At 38.1% G+C, this 20,426-nt stretch overlaps 1 protein-coding gene across 1 annotated transcript in view; it reads left to right on the top strand.

The window, feature by feature from the left end:
* Positions 1–20,426, top strand: part of LOC124168740 — a 117,641-nt gene that overhangs the window by 84,564 nt on the left and 12,651 nt on the right. The window contains exon 6 of the mRNA XM_046547008.1: positions 17,210–17,346. Within this exon, the coding sequence (XP_046402964.1) occupies positions 17,210–17,346 (137 nt within the window). The remainder of the gene's footprint in view (positions 1–17,209; positions 17,347–20,426) is intronic.

Genomic DNA, 20,426 nt, shown 5'->3' with positions numbered 1-20,426 from the left:
CGACTACCGACCATGGTTTCAATATACTATGTCATTTTCAAGGTATGGAATTACATTTTTCACCTTGAATATGACATAGCATGTCGAAATAATAGTCGGAAATCGGGTTTAAAATTGAAGTGTTGAAATTACCATTAGTATTTTTGTCATGCATTGCTATTGAGTTGTTGTTGCTGATGAGTTGCTAAGGGGAGTTGTGTTGATTCCAATTCTATAAATAAACGTTGCAAAGAAAGAATAATAATATTTATATTTATTTATGAAGTGAAGTATGATATCACCAGCGACCAGATTCCGTGCAGTTATGCGGTCCTTGTATACAATGGATACACCTTTATAATCTATTGTAAAGACCTATTTACGTTTGTGTGAGTCAGACGATGTATTTCATTGAAATATCTTCAGGCATTAGCGCCTGTAGTCGTATTTGCATTGATTATAGCTAATTCGTCCTTAATTCTCACTTGTGCTTAATCACATACAATTTTAACCACGTGTTTAGATGTAATTTATTTATTTCTCTTTTAGATTTAAAAGAGAAAATCTTCGCACATTAATTTTATTGATTTCATCACAAAAATCTCTGCCATCATTTTTCTCAGACCTCTTGATCACCGTCCCAACTTCTATATTCACAGACAACTTTCGTGTAAAATAATGCATGTTACATTGTTACGAACTTCGGAGGAATTTGGGATAAAATAATGGGATTCCTAAAAGGTTTAGTAAGTATATTCCTGCGCAATGGAATTGAGGACCAAGGCACGATCTTTCACAAAATAAACTTTTTTATATTCCTTTAAATAGACCTTGGGGCGATATTTAGGTAAGGAAATTTGAAAAATCTCTCCGATGAAATTCAGGTGATTACAAACCTGGATATCAGAAGTCAATTTCTCAAAGATTAAAAATGTGTGCTCGCGGAACCACGAGTTTCATCGTCATAATAGACTCATACAGTTTTGAAAACAGAGACCTCTAGACGGAGAATTGTACACGCTAATAACCGCTTCGGAGATCCCTATTGGCAGAATCACTAGCAAATATTTAGCGTGCGAAAGACAATTGATTCCTACGACTTCCGCCGAATACCTTCCAAGGCTGCCGGCTGATAGTCGCAATTCCCCAAAATGAGAGAAGCCATTGTCTCTCTTCACTCTATGAATATGCCGCTACGGGCACACTCATTTTCGGCCTTTGTTTAATCTATTATTCTCTTTTGACCGTCAATTTGGGCACCTGTTGCCGGCGCCAATACCGCAGGAATATATCAATTGTTATCATGGAAACGTAACACGCTGCTACAAGGAAGTATTGTTTATTATTCAAGCTTCCTTACAAATTTAACCGGGAGATCACCTTTATGAAGAACCCATTACTCTCTCACCGTAATTAACACAGCTCTATAATTATTTTTATCTCTATAGCCAGCTTTTATTTCGCAGAACAGGCACCCTTCTACACCGAAATAATATCCTACGAGCTACCTCGAAAGTGTTTGGCAGGGGTTGACCAATCACCGGCATGAAGATTGACAATACCTTTGTTTACTCACTGACTTAAGGGACTAACCTACAAACTTACCCTCATAGTAACCTCTCCATTTTTTTGCTCGTACATCCTTGGAACACAATTCGCACCATTAATTTTCCCTTCGCAAACTATTGATAATCGATAGGGATGGTCGGATCGGATACCTCGGATCCAGATATCCGCGGATATTGCCCTTCATCGGATACATCGGATCCAAAGTCGCGGAAGACATCGGATCTGGATCCGAAATTTTAAATAATAGCTTCAGTGAACGCAACGCCCCATAAGGGTGGAAAGAGTTCCGATTCCCCCTTCGAATGCGGCGTCGCATGCGATTCTTGTCCTACTCATGAACCGTTTTGTTTGAAAGCTCTCGCAGAGGTTACGTGGGAGAATTTCAGCCGTGGAAAATAAAAAAGGCAAAATACGACTGGCACAGTGTGACTCTTCCCAAGAGATTGAACAATCATCGGGGGAATCTCAGCGTCAGGAATTTGAAAATGCATTTGGATCCGAAAATATCCGATCCGAAAGTTCCGGCTCTGAAAATCAAGGATCCGATCCGATTCCGAAAAAAATCCTGGATCCGTCCATCCCTGATAAACGAACAATATTTAGGTTTATTTTTGGACGGAAAATCAAACCTAATGGCTGCCAGCATCACCATGATTAAAGGTTAAGGCATGAATTATGTTAAATATTCTTCGGAAAAAGAACTTTTTTCAAAATTATGATGCCAGTTTTACAAGAGCACCTATTCGAAAACAGGAGATCATTATCATAGTAAAAAATCTCGGAATTTGATTGCTCTTCCCCTCCGTTGTTTAAAATGAATACCAACTTCCTCTAATTAGTTCACCGGTCATTAACCTAATTTTAGCCCAAATCCAATCTGAGAAAGTTGATATCTAATGATCGAAATAATTAAAATAACCGAAACACGTGGACATGTGCTACCTTTATTTAGAGATCCAGAAATCCTATGTTCTAATTTCCCAAAGATGAATGCACATTAAAAAAAGAATGTTAAGTATTGAATGGAAACTTTCGCATCGCAATTAAATATCCATCATCGGAGTTGAGGGTGAAATCGTGCTAAAAGTTAATAGTAATCACCAGCAAGGGGTTGTTTCACGATCTATTTCACCGAAGAAAAGAATCGAGGAAGCTCATGCAAAATCATTTGTTCAATCCAAGGGGAAAACATTCCCATCTCATGACAGGAACGGAGGAATGTAAAATATAAATAAGTACATGTCTTTTATTTTCATAACGCACTTGACATGATCATTTATTATCCTACCCCCTATGATATCAAGCCTGTGCATGAAATTCAAATATTTAAGTTGATTCGCACATATTTCCATTGAAATTATTCTTTGCTAATGTATAGTGCTTACAATAATTTTCATTGTCTGTTATTTCATTTTAAAAATGTTCTCCTTAATGAATTCTATTCTACTTAATCATAGGTAATAGTAATTTAACTAAGGTCGAGATTATAAGCGAGTTTACATACCAGAGCTAGGCTCTTATTATTATTATTTTGATTTATTTACGCGATAGTTACGTAAAATATAAGGTTTTGCTATTCCCTTTTTGGTCATTAACATTCGTCTAAACTGGGATATGTAAAACCAAATAATTTTTAATGAATACACTAATGGTGGGTAACGAATCGCAATCAATGCCTTTCGTTTTCTTTGATGTAGGAAACTACCCTATTCCGGACACGGGATTTTATCCAAGCCCACCGTTTTCCTAGCCATACTGCGATTACTCTCTACTGAAAACATGAACAAAGGATAAATGCTTTATTATTATCTCTAGAAACAGTGGATACATCTTCTTGAAGGCCACCAAAAAATCACGACGCAATTCTCTTAAACGTGCGTACACGAAAAACCTCTAAGTGAACTCGAGAAAATAATTTCATCGGCAAAAAAGCCCAGTAACGAAATATGAATAAACATGAAAGGTTACAGTTGGAACGAATCGCTTTAGGAAAACATATATTAGGGTAGGCGGTCTCCAGATCTTTATCGAATGGGTGCTCCTTCGAGCGAGCAAAGACGCATAAACTTTCCATTAATGACCCCAGTGTTGCACACAGTTATCCTGAGTAATATGAGTAGGGAAAAAAAAACACCAATGTTCTCCTTTCCCGGATGGCGTCAAAAAAATTGTGTGACCAAAAGCTGAAATTAATTCGAGATTCTTCGGTTATTAATACCAAAAACATTGGATAAATAATCAATACTATTTAATGCTCGGGCACCAATGGCTAACACGAAAATAGTGATCCATGATGTACAAGTTCCTTAAAAATGAGAGAAAAAGTAAGACTGGATTGGCGATTTAAAACGGGTAGATTGTAATTCATGAATCAAATTTTCAAAAAAGTAGGAGAAGATACCTTTTGAAGACAATAAATCTTTTCAGTACTTTTACTTACAAGTACTTTTGTAACTAATATTCACCACGTTCCGAAAAAAATTATGCTCTAAGCAAGAGCTAAAAGATCTCATAAAATCATAAATACCATCATTTTACATACTTAAAAAATGTTAAAATAGTTCTTGGAGTGTAGGTCAATGTATGTTATGCAAAAAAAAATTGGCCAACGTTTCTGTTAATTTTAAACTATCAATAAACATTTTTTTGAATATTTTTTTTGAATAAATTTGTGCTAAGCTAAGCCCTGATGATAGTTTAAAATAAACATAAACGTTGGCTAAAACGTTTTTGCATAACATACATTGACCTACACTCCAAGAACTATTTTAACATGAATTAAACGAGGTCAAGATAAGGAAAAAAATAATAATAACTTAAAAAATGTCATCTTCATAAGTGGCTGACTCACTTACTGAAACATACACCACGAAAAGTCTAGCCCAGTTCCAAACACAATAGATTTTACTCATAGGAAGCTTTTGGCCTATCGTGATTTTTCTATCCCATTTATTTCAGGATAATAATGCTGAACTCCCATTCATACGTACACAATTCAATTAGGTGTTAACATTGTGGTGAATTATTTCGTCTGCATAAAACATAGAGCGATGGTAAACGATTATATAACTCAATTTCCCATTATTTCCTCTTTGGACGGTGTTATTGCATACTAAGTTAAGGAAAATGGACCCATTCGGCGTGAATAATTATTCACGCCGATAATTATCGCTCACACCTCTGGAGAGAAGAGAAACAATATTCGTTTCACGTTTGAAGGTTAGAAACTGGAAGTGGCGCCCTTGTGCATTATTTGGGAGAAATAGCAAGAAAATGAGAGGGAGACGGCAGTGGCGCCTCTAGCGGAGATATCCCGTAGCGGAGTGATTGTCGATTCTCATGGCCAAATCACTCCGCGTGGACGTCACATAACTTTTCTGTTCTAGAGAATTTAGCTTTCACTCTAAACACTGTTTGTGTATTTTTATTTACACATTAATTTTGCCGACTTTATGCATCAAATATGCCAAAGTGATAAGTATGAGAATTCGTTTTTCCCGAGCAATACAAGACTTTAACTCTTTATACTCCAATGCTGCTTCTAATTAACACTAAAAATTTATACATTCTCGGCTCCAATCAGGAAAGATTTAAACTACGTGTTCTTGTGTGCTGTAAATTTAATGGCGAAATAATATGTAGCTGCCACAATAATTGCGATTGAGAAGAAAATGTTCACTTTTTATGAAATGAGAATTCATGAAATTTAATTTATCCCAGAAGCAGCTCTGGGTTAGAAAAGGTTAATTTGATGCGGAACTTCTTTAGAGCATCTCCTTTTTAATTTTTTACCGGCTGGTGTCCTGGCACCCCCTACCACGGGCCTATCGAGGCGGGTCGCGGATCAGTATGCAGATGTAGATTTAATTTTGGGAACGTACCATTTATGGAGAAAAATTGATGCACGTCACCCAACTAATAAAACTCTTGGAGGAAATCGCATGTTTTGGGGCAAGGGAGTCCCGGGCAAGAACTAATTCGGCTGCATTGCGGATGACTTGTTATGATGAACCTCAATTTAACATTCTCTGAAGGATGGTATCGGAAGACTTTTTTTTCCGGTTATCTTGAAACGCTACCAGCAAAGTTCACGAAGCAAACAAAAACAGCTGCTGCAGAGCAGCACCCCTTAGCATATCTTTTGCTACGGATCATTGGTATTAGTTGAGGCCACCTAGAAACCTTCTCACAGAAAGCTAAGAAATGTGATTTGATCTTTTCGTGGCATTAAAATAAGATACGATTGCACTCTTCCACGAATAGCGCGTCGTACGCATTATTCGTATAGTCGTGGAAAAGTCGCATAGTCGTGGAAAAGTGTTGCTGAATTTTGTTTTAATACGTCAAATTTCTACTAACAATAAGTCTCGTCTTATCGGTTGAAATTTTCGTTGTGAAATTAGCTCAATTCTAGGTCAAAATCTTTCAAATGATTTTCATAGCTAAAGAATATTTAATTATGAGGATTATGAAGAAACGCCTTAACAATTTATCCAAAAAAAGTCCACTGTTTATCGTTCAGGCTTGCGAAAAATGTTTGCCGGAAATTGAGCCAATCATACGAGATTTCTTGAAATTTACTCTGATATAACAAGGACAAAATGGCGAAGATAAACAGGGACAGAAAATTCAATAAAAATACAGCTCATACTCAAGTCGAGCAAAACTGCAAATAGCTATTCATAGTATTTTTTATCGAAGCGAAATGATGAACCATAGTTTGATTGATACGTAGTTGCCACAGTGTGGGTCTCTGATAGGCATACTGAGAGACAGTGACTCTCAACATGATATCGACTATTAAATATACAAATCGATACCCAAATTTCCTACGCACCCCAATCAAAATCTCTTCCCGCATTAATGAATATTTTTACCACACTTCCAGTCACATTGAACTCGGTATTCAAAAAAATTTTTGCAATGCGATAGTTTCCTTCATCAAAGAAAACGAAATGCATTGATTGCGATTCCTTACCCACCATTAGTGTATCCATAATATACAAATCACTTGGTTTTATAAATCCCAGTTTAGACGAATGGCAATGGTCAATTTTAACCGCATTTGAAAAAGGCCAGATTGGCGCCCATGCGATTCCACTCCACGTGACGTCACAGGAACCTAGTTTCTATACGAGTAGATAGGAGTTTTACATCGTCTGAGATTACCAATGCATGCATGAGGCAAAGAGCTCAGGAAAACATCTTTTAATAATCACCCATTAAAATTACCTAAGTTCTGAAAGTTTCCTTCGTTTGATAGGGTAATAATAAGGGCCAAGCGCTACCTGCTAGCAAGGTACTCTGCTACCTGCAAGCAGCCTGCGTCGTATCAGCGCTCGAAGCCTCGCCCCAAGGTCACCTCACACGCCGACAGCTGGAACCAGAAATACGTCACTCGGACTTTTCCCAGCATTCCTACTTAGCCGTCGCGTTTTCGCGCGCTTGAAAATTTTCACTTTTCGTTTAATCGCGAAAAATAGATGTCGTCCTTCGAAAATCTAATAACGTGAAATGCATACTCCAGGAGTAATAATCTTTAGATTTAGGTAATAAAAAAATAAATGGAAAAAACCCTATTAGGAACTTACTGTCTATCACGCAGTACTTAGGTGAATTATAAAATAAAATTTTTACCCGCTTTCCTTTAATTTACCGATAACATTACGCCCTCAACCACCACTTATTGTCTGTAATTATTGTGACACTTTATCTCAATAAAAATCGCTAAAAACTTATCATGAATATTGGAACTTTGAACTTCAAGAAAGTTTTTGTTACATTTTTGTGACTTTCTTTCACGAATACAATCATTTACTACCCTCCATTCCGAGATCGTCATATCATAATGGCTGCATGGCACCAAAATTTTCTAAACTAACTCTATGCTCATTTTAAAAGTATATTTTTCATATTTTTGAGAGTTTAAGGTGCAGTTAAACATTGTAAAATGAAAATAAATTGAATATAAACAAATAAAACATGATTCAATATAATACAACTTGGAAATTTTCTGTGGATATAGTACGAGAGACTAGGTGTAGTTTATAAAATGGTATTTTCCGTGATGGTAAAATTCACAGAAATTTATCAGAAATAGATTTAAAAAAAAGAAAAGGCCCGTGAAAGTAATTTTGAATGAAAATATTGAGCCAAAGACGACGTGAAACAAATGGATATAATGTTATCTTAGATATTTACAGCGTTCAACTGGTTGGTAGGTAGCAACCTGAATAAATACATCTGTTTCTTTTGTTTCTGAAGTACATAGGATGGATGGAAACTTCCTATTTGAGATTTTTATGACGAGGGACTGGGACTTTTTGAGATTTTTATGGCAAGGGACTAACTGGACTATTTCATTACAATACCCAAACGTCATCTCAGACATATATTTCCGCAGTTCTGCAACATCAACTCCGCGTCCAAAATCAACAATGAAAGTACTTTCGCGAGTAAGGTCTGAACCTTGACGAACACTTCGACGAATGTAGTCCAACGGAGAATGGCTCTTTATCCTACATCTCCAGATGTCGAAGGTAAAAAAAGGAACGCGCGATACAGTAGCCCTCACATCTCAAGCGTGTCGTCCGTTATAGCGGAGAAAATGATTCACTCACCGCCACCAGCATTGCTTCCACTACTATACGCCCTATAAGGGTGGGGAAAACCCCACCCTTCACTTCTCCAACCCCAGGTTCGCCAACGAGGTGGACGTTCCTCAATTTCGCTCCCCGCGTGAAGATTGTTTCTTCTGGCAACCGGAGGAATTCGTGTATCCGGGGCAGAGGAGGTTATGTCGAATTCTTCACGTTCCGGCAAGTGATGCGGAAAGCAGCTGACGAAACGCGAAAAGACAAATGAGTCAGTCTCAATGAAGGGAGAAAATTATACTAGAGGGCGCACGATCACTGCGCAGTGACCATTTGCAAAATCCAACAATGAAATTCCAACTTCCTCATTATAACGAGACATGGAAACAAGAAAGTGACCGAAAAACAAAGACAACTTTGAAATGAAAAATTAACCAATCATATGCCTTGACCGGGTTAAAATACAAAACCTGTAATGGTCGCTAAAAACAAAAAATTCTAACATTTTTCACATTCCTATTCTCGAATGACTATTGGAAATATGCTCCAAATATATCGCCTTTTATATATTCCCCAGATAGGTATCACTTACGTGCAGTTTTATTTCGTTCCAACATGTCTTCTGAACTACGTTACAAAATATTCTGCTCTACTAGAAGATATCTGTTTTCATGTTTAATTCCTTCTTTGTATTCCCCTTATTTACGACCTAACACCTTACCAGAAAACATATATTTTTATTTAATTAGACGGAAGATAAATTTAGCTATTCCAACTTTATCTTTCGTTGCCCCTAGTTTTTATTTTCCGGTGATATTAATTCAACGATGTCCTTTGTTTTCTTTAAAGATCAATCAATTGTTTATTCATTAAGTTATTATTGCGAGTTTGAATGCTGTGCCCGGATCCCCTTAGCCGTTTTCCTTTGAAACCTAAACCCTCCTTTGAAAAACACTTGTTCCCTAATAAAATGGATATAGGTATTCATTGCAAAGTAAAGGGACAAAATACGAACCGAAATACGACATATCCCTAAGTAAATGCAATGTGATGGTTACTATGGTAATGAGATGTTATTGAATGACGGATGAGTTTTATTTCTATCAATGGTGCGTTGAATATGTGGTCAATATTTAATACCAATCGATCTTTATCAATTGAAATTTACAATGTAATAAGATATAAGTTATCTCCACTACGGCTAAAATTTACTCTTTCCAATGTAAGAAAAACGATGACCAGGTAGGCCAACTTATGTCGTCGTAAAATTTTCACTCGAACGGTTAATTTGCGAAAAATTTTGATTCGATTTTTCTCAGTTACCAGTCCATTTTTCATCCAATCACTCGAGTCGCCGTGACTCCCAAAGTATTTTTCGGATCTTACGCCTCTGTCGTAGTTGCCGAAAGAAAATCACTCATTGCTATAAAGTGGGAATGATCTTCTCCTTCTACGCAACTGTCTCGTCGGCACTAAAGGGGATATTTTTTCTCTCTCTTTCTCTTTCACCTCTCACTCACGCGAACATCTCCATCAGGCCGTTATTTTTGTCCATCGATCCACGAACAGGAGGAATAACAAAAAAAACTCGGTCTTGCACGAAAACGTCGATGGTGGTGTTGGCGGTTTGCATCCAAAAACAATAGGACGTAAAAACAAACAAGCGGCTCGCGGAGCCTGACAACGGTCTCGGGTCGTCCGGTGAATGAATAGAATGCGACGCGAAGAAAAGAAATAACAGCAGCGGGAGGCGCAACAACAATGAGGGCGATAGTGTTCGCCGGTGGTCACCTCGGCACCGAACCAAGGACGCAGGCGAAGGAGGAATAAGATATGCCGCCGCTCCGGCTGGTTAGCGTATGCGCGAGGCAGGGCCGCTGCTGTCTTTCTTTTGTTTTGAGGGAGTAGGGGGTGGATAAAGCAAAAGATACGTTGCTCAGAGAGCGTTGCATGAAACATGTAAATTTGTACGCAACCACGCACACGGGTACAAAGTTACATACGCCAACGACAAAATTCGACGCGAAAAAATCACCTGGCTCAAGATTATATCAAAGTAATTTTAAAACCAAGTAAACTAAAATTTAGCTATGTTTTTTTCAGTTTTTACTATTTTTTTCACTAAATACTGTTTGCATACCTTAAAATTCGAATTCTAAGACTCTTGAGGTTTACGAGGTAGGTATTGATCGCGTTGTTACATCGAAAATATCAGCTAATCAATCAAAATTTAATGGTGCCTGGAGATTAAGTATACATCGGACTCTTGAATCCGCATCTTGAGGTTTGTTATCACAATTTCGTGACAAAAAATTGCAAAAACTGGAAAAACATTGTTAAATTGAAGTTTATTTGTTCATTCCTAAGATCCAATCTCCCAATTCTCGAGAAATTATTTCTCAGATTCGGAATCAGGTCGACAAAAGGCGTAAAGAGAGGAAGGTAACAAAACTACCCTAAAATTTCCTACCTTTTCTGAGGACATCCTGACCTGACAAAGCCTTTTCAGTACAAGGTTGGCTAGGGCCAAATAAGTATGACGACTGTTGTTAGATTCCTAATGCTCTCACTCTGTGTTTTGATTATAAGTAGAGTTACGTGAAAATCGCAATTTCATTTTTATTTTATCGCACTTTCAATAACAGTTTATCGCATTTTGTAGCGTCTATTTTTTTATTTTCATAATGAGATAGATGATGATAAAATGTAGTGAAACTCAGTTATATGACAAAATACAGAATATTTTAAATAATTATGTTGTAGAACAATAATAAATTAAGGAATAAGACATATAGTTGCGGAGGTGTAGCTTGCCCGCGCCCACTTGTAGTTCGCGGCCACGTAGAGTCCCAGCCAGCTAGCAGCTGGCCAGTCGCTCACATGCTTTAAGCGGTGAGTGTCGGCGGAGCATTTAAACTGCGTTCGGCACAAAATGTACGAATTTTGCCGTCGAAAAGGCAAATTTGCGTAAAAATATCATAAAAGTCCATTCATCGCATTTATGTCGCATTTATTCGCGCACATTGTATCTATATCGCATTTATCGCATTTGCGATGTTCACGCATCTCTAATCATAAGTCTGTATCTTAGGTTGGGTAACCCGGTCTTACAAATGTCAAATATTTCAGCGCGGAAATACGTCATACGCTTACGGCCGGTAGCATCGGATTCAGCGATACAAAAATGAGGACTCATCAGAGCCTAAAAATAGAAATTCTCCAGTAGATTTCATGAAATTATAGAAAGATATTTTCGCATTTAAATGGAAATGATTATTCATAAAGATTATAATGCGATGCAAAAATTACGACACTGCCCAAATATCTGAGTGGCGAAGAGACGTCATTCGCTGAGGCTGAAAATGGGACAAATATTACTGTAGTAAGGCTGCATTTTTGCAGAAACTTCCTAATTTAGGCAAAAAATTGCTATCCTAATTTGGTATAAAGAAAGAGAGTACTAATAATGCCATGCTCAACAATGATATTTCAGCGAAAATCAAGATGTCTCTTTGTCGAGGAAGAATATTTTAGCATTCAGTGATTTGGTAGTATAGTGGCATCTTAGGAGATTTGGTCCTCATAAATTCTCTTTTACTAGATTTTTCCTAAATTGAGGGAGGTAAATATAGCAAACGCACACTTCGCGGAAGAATGCTTAGGGTCGCATCTGTTTTTAAGTATCTGCATAATCGAAAAGTCCGACTCTTGGCATAAAGCAAAGCCCCAGGCTGGAAAACAATAAGGCCCGATACGAGTAATGTTCACCTCGACACAGACCCAAGGACGCAAAGGAAGGTGGAGGAATAAAATATGCCGGCTGATTAATGTATGCGCGAGGCGGGCCGCTTTTGTTTTGTTAAACAAGGGAGGAGGATGGACGCGGGTGGGGAGTGCGCGGCGTAGCCATCTTGATGATGATGAGTTGACGACGATGACGCGAAGGGAGGTTAGATACCTATAGGGGTTAAGGAAGACGTGGTGTAGTGCTCTTCAAGGGAAACAGCATGCATCCGGAATTGCGCAACTCCGAAATAAGTTCGGGATCCGGCCGCGAGACGTCACGTCTGAGGGGCCACGCCTACCATAAACAAACGCCCATGGCAACCCATAGGATCATATATACATACACGCCTCTCTCTTTCTTTCTCTTCATCTTGTCAGACTGCGGGGGAATGGGAGAGACTGTCCGCTCCGCTGGTTATTGAATCGCACTTTCACTCTCATTAAAACGACTTCGGCGGACCCGTTTAGATTCGCGGAAGGCCCGCCCCACCCGCGGCGCTGCGATCGTCTTCTCTTGTTAGGCACGGCAGGGTGGGGTCAACACATTCAGTTTGAAACCTTCGATTTCACGCCTGTCCGTTGAAAAATCTTTCTCTCGAAAGAAATACGCCCTGGAGTGACACAACTTGGACCGGAATTGATTTTTAACAGTCTCCCATCCTTGCATGGGTCAGTAACTCTTGAACCGTTGCACATAAGATTTCGTCACGAGATACCGTTCGTACCGAAATTTGGGCCAAAACTGTTAATGTCGCCACATTTTCACAATTAGGTCAGTGGGGTTTAATATCACCCAGTTACCCTCATACTATTGGCTCAGCTGTGACTGTCGTCTTCGGGTGGATTATTATTAAAGTTTTCTACCAATTAAGGTAGATTTGAACGGAGTGTTTACGAAGTATTCGGAGAGTATCCCATTCACAATAAGGCCTATTCTCTTTTATTCTATCCAAAAATACCTATCCCTTCCTTCCTCTCCCTCGTTTACCTAATACTCCACCTTCCAAAGGCCGTTCTGGAGGGGGCACGATATTGACCAGGTTAGCACTGAAAACATTCGTTGAAATTACAAGAATGCGAGCTAGGAATTTGGGCAGGGGCGGATCTAGGATTTCTTCCTGGTGGAGCAGGGGGGGGGCACAAGCAAGGCTGTATCCAGGATTTTGTTCTGCAGGGACACAAGCATACCTCATAATACAAAACGAACGCAATGATAATGGGACTGTATTAAAAATCTTGGGTACTTTTTAAGGGTCTGGGGGGGAGGGGAGCACGTGCCCCCTCCCCTAGATCCGCCTTTGAATTTGAGCAGGGGCTATTTTGCCGACTCGCATCCACGCATTCTCGCATGTGTTCTAGCAATTCACCACTTTACACGACGCAATTTTGACTGCGCCTTCGTACATACGTCAGACTGCGCAATGACGTGCCAAGTGTAAACAGCCTAAACACCGTTTTCAACATCCCCTCCCCGCTAAGTACTCCCACCATCCGTACATTCTGTCTCCTCCGTAACTCATCCATAAGCTGTCTCTCATCACCCACCATGTCCAGCACTTCGTCGTTCCTCCTCCTCTCCGTCCACTTCACCTTCTCAATTCTTCTCCACACCCACATTTACAGCGCTTCTGGTCTTCTCTCGTCCTCCTTCCTCAAAGTCTACTTTTCCACACCGTAAAGCACTACATTCACGATCGGACCCTTCAATAGCCTTTTCTTTAAATCCTTACGTAACGTAATACTCTCATAAGCTCCTTCCTGTTCATGAACGCCTCCTTTGCCAACGCAGCAGTATTGCCAAAACACCCATGTGTCCCATTTGACCCGATACAAATCTGAGTCCACGCTTTCGAGAAAATTAGGAGCTAATGCAATGGGGCGCTTTTCATTACAAACTCAAACCATAGCCTTTTAGATTGTTAGCACATCCGCCGCGGTCATTCCACATTTCCCGAAAAAAAGCATCGCTAGACAGAGTCCAAAATTTTATTAGCCTCGCGTCAAACTGGGCGGTCGCCATTGTTGGCCAACACTACCAAGCCGGAGTCGAGGGAACAGTATTCAAGGACCTTGCTCAAATACTTTGATTTCACCTCTCCTTGGCGAATCTTTTTTTCCTCAAAAACCTCGACCTGGAGTGACCCCACTTGGGCCGGATTTGATTTGTCATAAACAGTTGCATGGCACCACCCGAAGATATTTGTCGAAAGAGTTAGGCAACGCTGGAAAAACCTTTCAAGTTTAATCGGATACTTGATTAATTCATTCTTGAAGCCGCCATTTCACCAGGAAAAAATGACGGATCCCCATTAAATTAAAACTTTCATCAAATGATGATTCAATCATATATGTATACCAATTATCCACTCCTATTACGGAAGCTTTCACGTTGTTAGAAGCGCGTATCCGGATAATTTTTCTCCCCGAAAATAAATTTTCTAGCCATACTCTGGCCTCTAACTGCTCTATTAAAAGAATCCAAGGAATAATCCAGGATCAGTTGATGTGATTTAATATTATGCACGCAACTGTTTTACATTACATATAATTCAGTAACGAATGCCATCTACTGGAGGTATTCCTTGCAATTTAACTTCCTTTGAATAATATTGAAATCAGAGTTTATCTGCAAGAAAAGGGGTGCAAAAGTAATATGTACAAAATATACCGATTAATTTATATAGTCATTAACTTAAGCAGAGGAAATACAATGATTTTTCCAAAATCTTAACAAATATTTTTATTCCAGGAATGCATTCTCCACGTGAATGTAATCACAAAAGTAGTATCTACGCTATTTGAAATCAATACATTATTAAAGATAGTAACAACTATTGTTATGGGAAGAGTTATAATGTTTTTAAAAATTGCTTGTATCATTTCAGTATGCTATTCTCCCTGTATCTCCTCAGTTAAACTAATCGATAAAACATTAGGAGGTGCAATCATATTTTTTCTTTAATGGAACTCCTCTCATTATCAAGTAAAACTCTACCGCGTTCATTATCGCACACATAATGATCATTAGGTTTGGTGAAAGTGCTGAGAAAGAGGAACTGGGCTCAATTACAAATGCTTCGTAAAAAAAATTAATCAATAAGAGTGCAATTTACTGATTTTAAAGAGTAATCAATGAAAAAACCCTTACAATCAATGCTTGTAAGATTGTTCAGTCATTTGCGGTACATACATTATTACTGTTGGAACAGCACAAGGGTTGTCATATTTTGTACCCATCACAAGAAGGCCACAAGATAAGAATGGCTGAACCTTGATAAGCAAATTATGGTACTAATGGACTCGAAGCCTTCTGTAGGCCTAGGTAAATCAGTGAAATCAGAAAATAAATCGTCGATTACGAGCGAGGAACCATTATAACGAAAGAGGCAATTATTCTCTAACCACAAGCAGTAAATTACAAATAAAACTAAAATTCAGTAAAAAGTTATCGTTACAAGAACTAGTAACCAGGGCCCCAGCTAGGAATTAAGGCTGGGGGGGGGGGGGGTTTAGATGCAACTAATACCGAGGTGTGTGGGGGTATGGAATACCCACCAGGATAAACGGTAGGTGCGAGATCAATAAATTGCGGAATTTTAATACAAATGCTTCTAAATGGTGAGTTTTACGGCTTTCTGAGGGATGATTTATTAAACCTTACACTATTCTATTAGTAATATCAATCCAATAAAGTAAAATGAACTTAAAAAAAATTATTATCTCGGGGGGGGGGGATTTAACCCCCAAAACTACCCCCCCCCCCTCGCTGGGCCACTGTTAGTAACTGCTAAACTAATCGTTAAAAGTATTTCGATTACTTTTTCTCGATTACTTACCGACGCTGCTAATCATCACGAGACAGATATCCCAACACTTTTAGCGGAATGCTCCCCATTCTTCGTGCGAAAAAAGAACTCTGTTGTTATAGGTACTTGCTTTGGGTAGTTACTCAGTTGCCATGGGCACGCGATGTTATGGAGGGCTATGAAACTAGTAGACCCCCATATTCGTCGTCACTCAGGCAGAGCCGAACCAGCTGAGTGGGACAGCGAAATAGCACCTTGGAAATGGGTTGCGCTTAACGACATCTTTTGTCTCTCCACTGAAGCGAATGCCGATCAAAGGGTGATCAAAGGCATGCCGTTTTAAGCCACACGCCTTGCGGCCAAGCTGACATTATTGCACCCCCACATTCCCACATCCTTGATACCCTCATTGAGCGATTTTTTGTTGTCTTTTTAAACGCGCTTTGACAAGTGAGAAACTTCGCAGAAACATTCCATTTCGTTATATTCCATGAAAAAATGGAAAACAATTCAATACCTAGATTATGACCGAAAAGAATTTACCCTAATGAAGAAGTGTGATTTTAATGGAATTTCACGTATTTACATTAAATGGCAACACTGCGCCACATTTTATAATTCTTATAATAATTTTCAACCTGTGTGACATTAAAAAATGTGTGATAATTGAATATATTCATTCATTTTTATGTATTTCTTTATATTTACATTTTTTGCTATTTTAGGATTTACATTGGTGTTCATAATAATATATAAGAAGTTAAATATCGTTTGCATGTTGACTCGTAGATACCCCTTTTGGTGGTTCCCATAGACACCATGCTAATGTTTATTTTAAGCTCTTTTTTCATACTTACTTAACTAAAGGAATAAGTGCTGGAGGAATCATTCAAATATGAAGTAGCAATAAGGACATACCCATATCAAAAATTAATTATCCCTATTAACATTGTATCTCTTTTGAGAAATAAGCCATGAGGTGTCGGTTGTTGTACCTTCATATGATTCTTTCTTCGTAGCCCTGAAGAAGGAATTCATTTAATTCCGAAGCGTTGGTTAAGAATAATTTTTATCACCCAAACTAACAGCCCACACTCAGATATTTTAATAGATAAATTAATTTTTTATGAAATGGAATTCCACAAAGTAACGGCTGCAAAAATCAATTGTTCACAGATAAGGCATTTGATAGACATAATCATCAGAATGCATACTTATATAGATAATTAACCAGATATTCTTCCTAGTATGTCTGAATACGTGGAATTCCGTGTGAATAAAGGAGAATAGTTCTCAGAAACTACCACTCCAAACTCCTGTTCGCGAAAGGAAGCTGCAATTCACATTCAAGCCCAGTAGGTCAACATGACCCATTATTCTAGCCTATACCGCGAATATATTTTGCATTCGCATTATAAAGATCCCATTTTCCTCTTTTCTCCATGGAAACTAATCGACATTATTTTCCTTGTGCAGAAAAACTACATGTGGAACACGGTGACCGTACAGTACAACTCAGTGATTGAAGAAGAATGGGACGAACACTTCAAGGTCACCTGCGAGTACGGATACGACTTCTGGAAGACGGTTACATTCCCTTTCCTGGACGTGGAGTAAGTATACAGCATTCTTCTACTCTATACCATTTCCCCATCGAATTGACAGGAAGCCTATAATAACTCCACCTATGTAATGCTAAGTCATAATCCTCAATGGTATTCACGATGTTTGTCCAGTAAAAAAATGAGAATTTTTAAATTTTTCGGATTTGGAGGGTTCTGTAGTCAAAATGTTAGTTTAATATTTTTAATACATATTTTACAATACAAATTTTCAGCAGTATTAATATTTCACTTTATTTATGGCAGCCACTACCTCTATGAAAAAATTGTATAAACCTGTATAAAAATTGTATACATTCTTATACATTTCCATGGCAATTGTATAAGATTGCATAAAAATGTTATACAGGTTAATACAATTTTTTCATAGGGGTAAGGTTAGAAGTGTTTTTATGAGCTCGGCAATATCCGGCTCAAACTTCATAGCTTGTTCACGAATTTTTAGCCAAAAACAACGCTGCAACGATGTCCCAGCCTCCATTTTCGGCAGACATAGCTCCGTGTGACTTTTTCCTGTTTCCAAAAGTAAAGAGAACCTCTAAGGGGCGACGTTCTCCAAGAATAGATGACATCAAAAGAAATCACTGAGAGAGCTAAAGTCTATCGCAAAAATTGAGCATGATAAGTGTTTCGAGGATTGGCAGAAGCGGCGGCACAAGTGCATAATACACAATGGGGACTATTTTGAAAGTTAAAACATTAATTTAGACGAATGAAATAATATATTTTATATTGAAAAAACAAAATTTCCCGTCATTTTTTGAACACGCTTTGAATGCAGGAACTACTTGAAGTTTAAAAACATGTCTACAGCCACCTATTGTAATGGAATTCATAAAATGACAGTTCCACTATTTCTCAAAGGAGAGAGACGGTGAAAGTTTCTATAACAACTGATAAACAAGGAAAATTTCCCATTTTAAATTCAACGACCGGTTTATTTATCTCAGATAATGAATCATGAAAGGCCATGGATTCAATTTGAGAAGCATTGCATGAAAAAAGTATCTTTGTACGCAGTCACGCAATGCTTTATACAGCAATGATGAAATTAGCCGGTCAAAAAATATTTGACTCGGCCGGGACCCGAACCCTGCCTAGTAACCTGACAGGCAACCTGGAGATCCTGGTTCGAATCCCGGCTAAGCAAAATGAGTTTTTTAAGGCGAATCACATTTATGGATTCTGAGCTTGAGCATTATGCAATGACTTCGATACAGGCCGTAATATGAAATAAAAAGAGAATATTGATTGCTTTTTTATTTAATGTTTCCAAATTTAAATTTACTTTGTATAATATGAGATACCCTTTATCAAGCGTGTAAAGTGTTTTTATTTACTATTTTCCTATGATAACAAGTAATTAGACTCGAATTCCCAATGGGAAAATGATGTGAATCACAAAAAACATAGATCATCATCAAAAAATATAGATTATAAATAAAATATGAACAACGTGCGTTGCATAAGCTACGAGGCATTTCATTATAAATTAATAAACATTCCAAATAAATGATGCGTTAAACTTTCAAACAGAACTTACCATTTTAATCACTGGAGGAAAATTCTTCCTCAGAGGCGTTTAGAAGCAATGAGTCGTAGAATTAAATTAAAACCTGAGTTATTATTAAGTCACCCAAAATCAAAGTTTGAATCAAATAAAAAAATTATAAGTTGTTGATCCTTCTCATACGAGAAAATGTATATGATAAAAGTCCTCCAACAAGGGAAATGTAAATTCGGAAATGTCAATTACCGAATAAAAGAAGAAAAGTTTAATCTGAGATAAAATCAGCCAATGGAATACAGTCACTGACCAAGTTGATATCCTCTCCCAGATTTTCCGCTGAACTTAAAACTTCCAATCATCGATCATTCAATGACTATCATACCTTTTCCCGTCAGTTTATGTCGGAAAATGATAAAGGGGAAAGGCGTAACAATATATTTTCTAGTACAAACGATAAACCAAACGAGATTATCAAATATTACCGATTACGACCTCATGGTTTAAAATGCATGTCATAATTAGTTAGATATCAACCAATGATTCTTGTTGGATTGATTAGAAGGAGAAAAGAGTACAAAAAATATTTTCAACATAAGGGATCAACCTTTAAAGTCACGGATCCCAAGACATCAACAGCAAAAAAAAAACAAAGGGAAATTTTAATCGGTCGCTTTTTAATTGGCAAGAGTCAATCCCTCACGTTTTTGCTTTCTCCACGCCACGGAATATTCCTTTTCCGGGTGCTAAACCCATTTCCCATTCTGGATGACAAGTGAAATTTTTGCGAAACCGAGGGCAATAGAACAACGTCAATGTAGTGTTCTGGCTGTAGCGCGAGATAACTGGGGCGGTTCAAAACTGCAGTTTTCATGAACCTACCTGACGCCACGCCAAAGGCTAATTCTTGAATTTCGACATCGAATAGGGAATAGGAAAACTTTCTATCCGAGATTGGATGGAAAATCTAAAAAACGTGCTCATTTCCCGAAACTCAAAATATATAATTATTAGATAAAGTTAGGTGAAGATTTCGTATGCACTATTTCATTCCGTATACAAAGACAAATACAAATGCTCACTTTACCTAATAATTTCATAGATATTAGTGGTATGATTAATGATCATTAATTTCCCAATTAGGTTTAACGAAAAGCCACCTAACTTTATCTAATAATAGGGTAGTTTCCTTCATCAAAGAAAACAAAAGGCAATAATTGCGATTCGTTACCCACCATTAGTGTATTCATAATATACAAATTATTTCGTTTTATAAATGCCGGTGTAGACGAATGGCAATGGTCCATTTTTATCCTCATTTGAAAAGGGCCAGATTGGCGCCCATGCGATGCCACTCCACGTGACGTCACAGGGACCTAGTTTCTACAGGAGAAGATAGGAGTTATACGTCGTCTGAGGTTACCAATGCATGCATGAGGCGCAGAGCTCAGGGAAACATCTCTTAATAATCACTTATTAAAACTGGCTAAGGTCGGAAAGTTTTCCTCGTTTGATAAGGTATTAATAATCCTTATTTAAGCCAAGCGCTACCAGGCGGCAGGGC

The sequence above is a fragment of the Ischnura elegans genome, chromosome 12 (assembly GCF_921293095.1).
Source record: "Ischnura elegans chromosome 12, ioIscEleg1.1, whole genome shotgun sequence".
NCBI lineage: Eukaryota > Metazoa > Arthropoda > Insecta > Odonata > Coenagrionidae > Ischnura > Ischnura elegans.
Note: the sequence above shows the minus strand (reverse complement) of the source record. Positions and strands in the feature narration are given on the sequence as shown.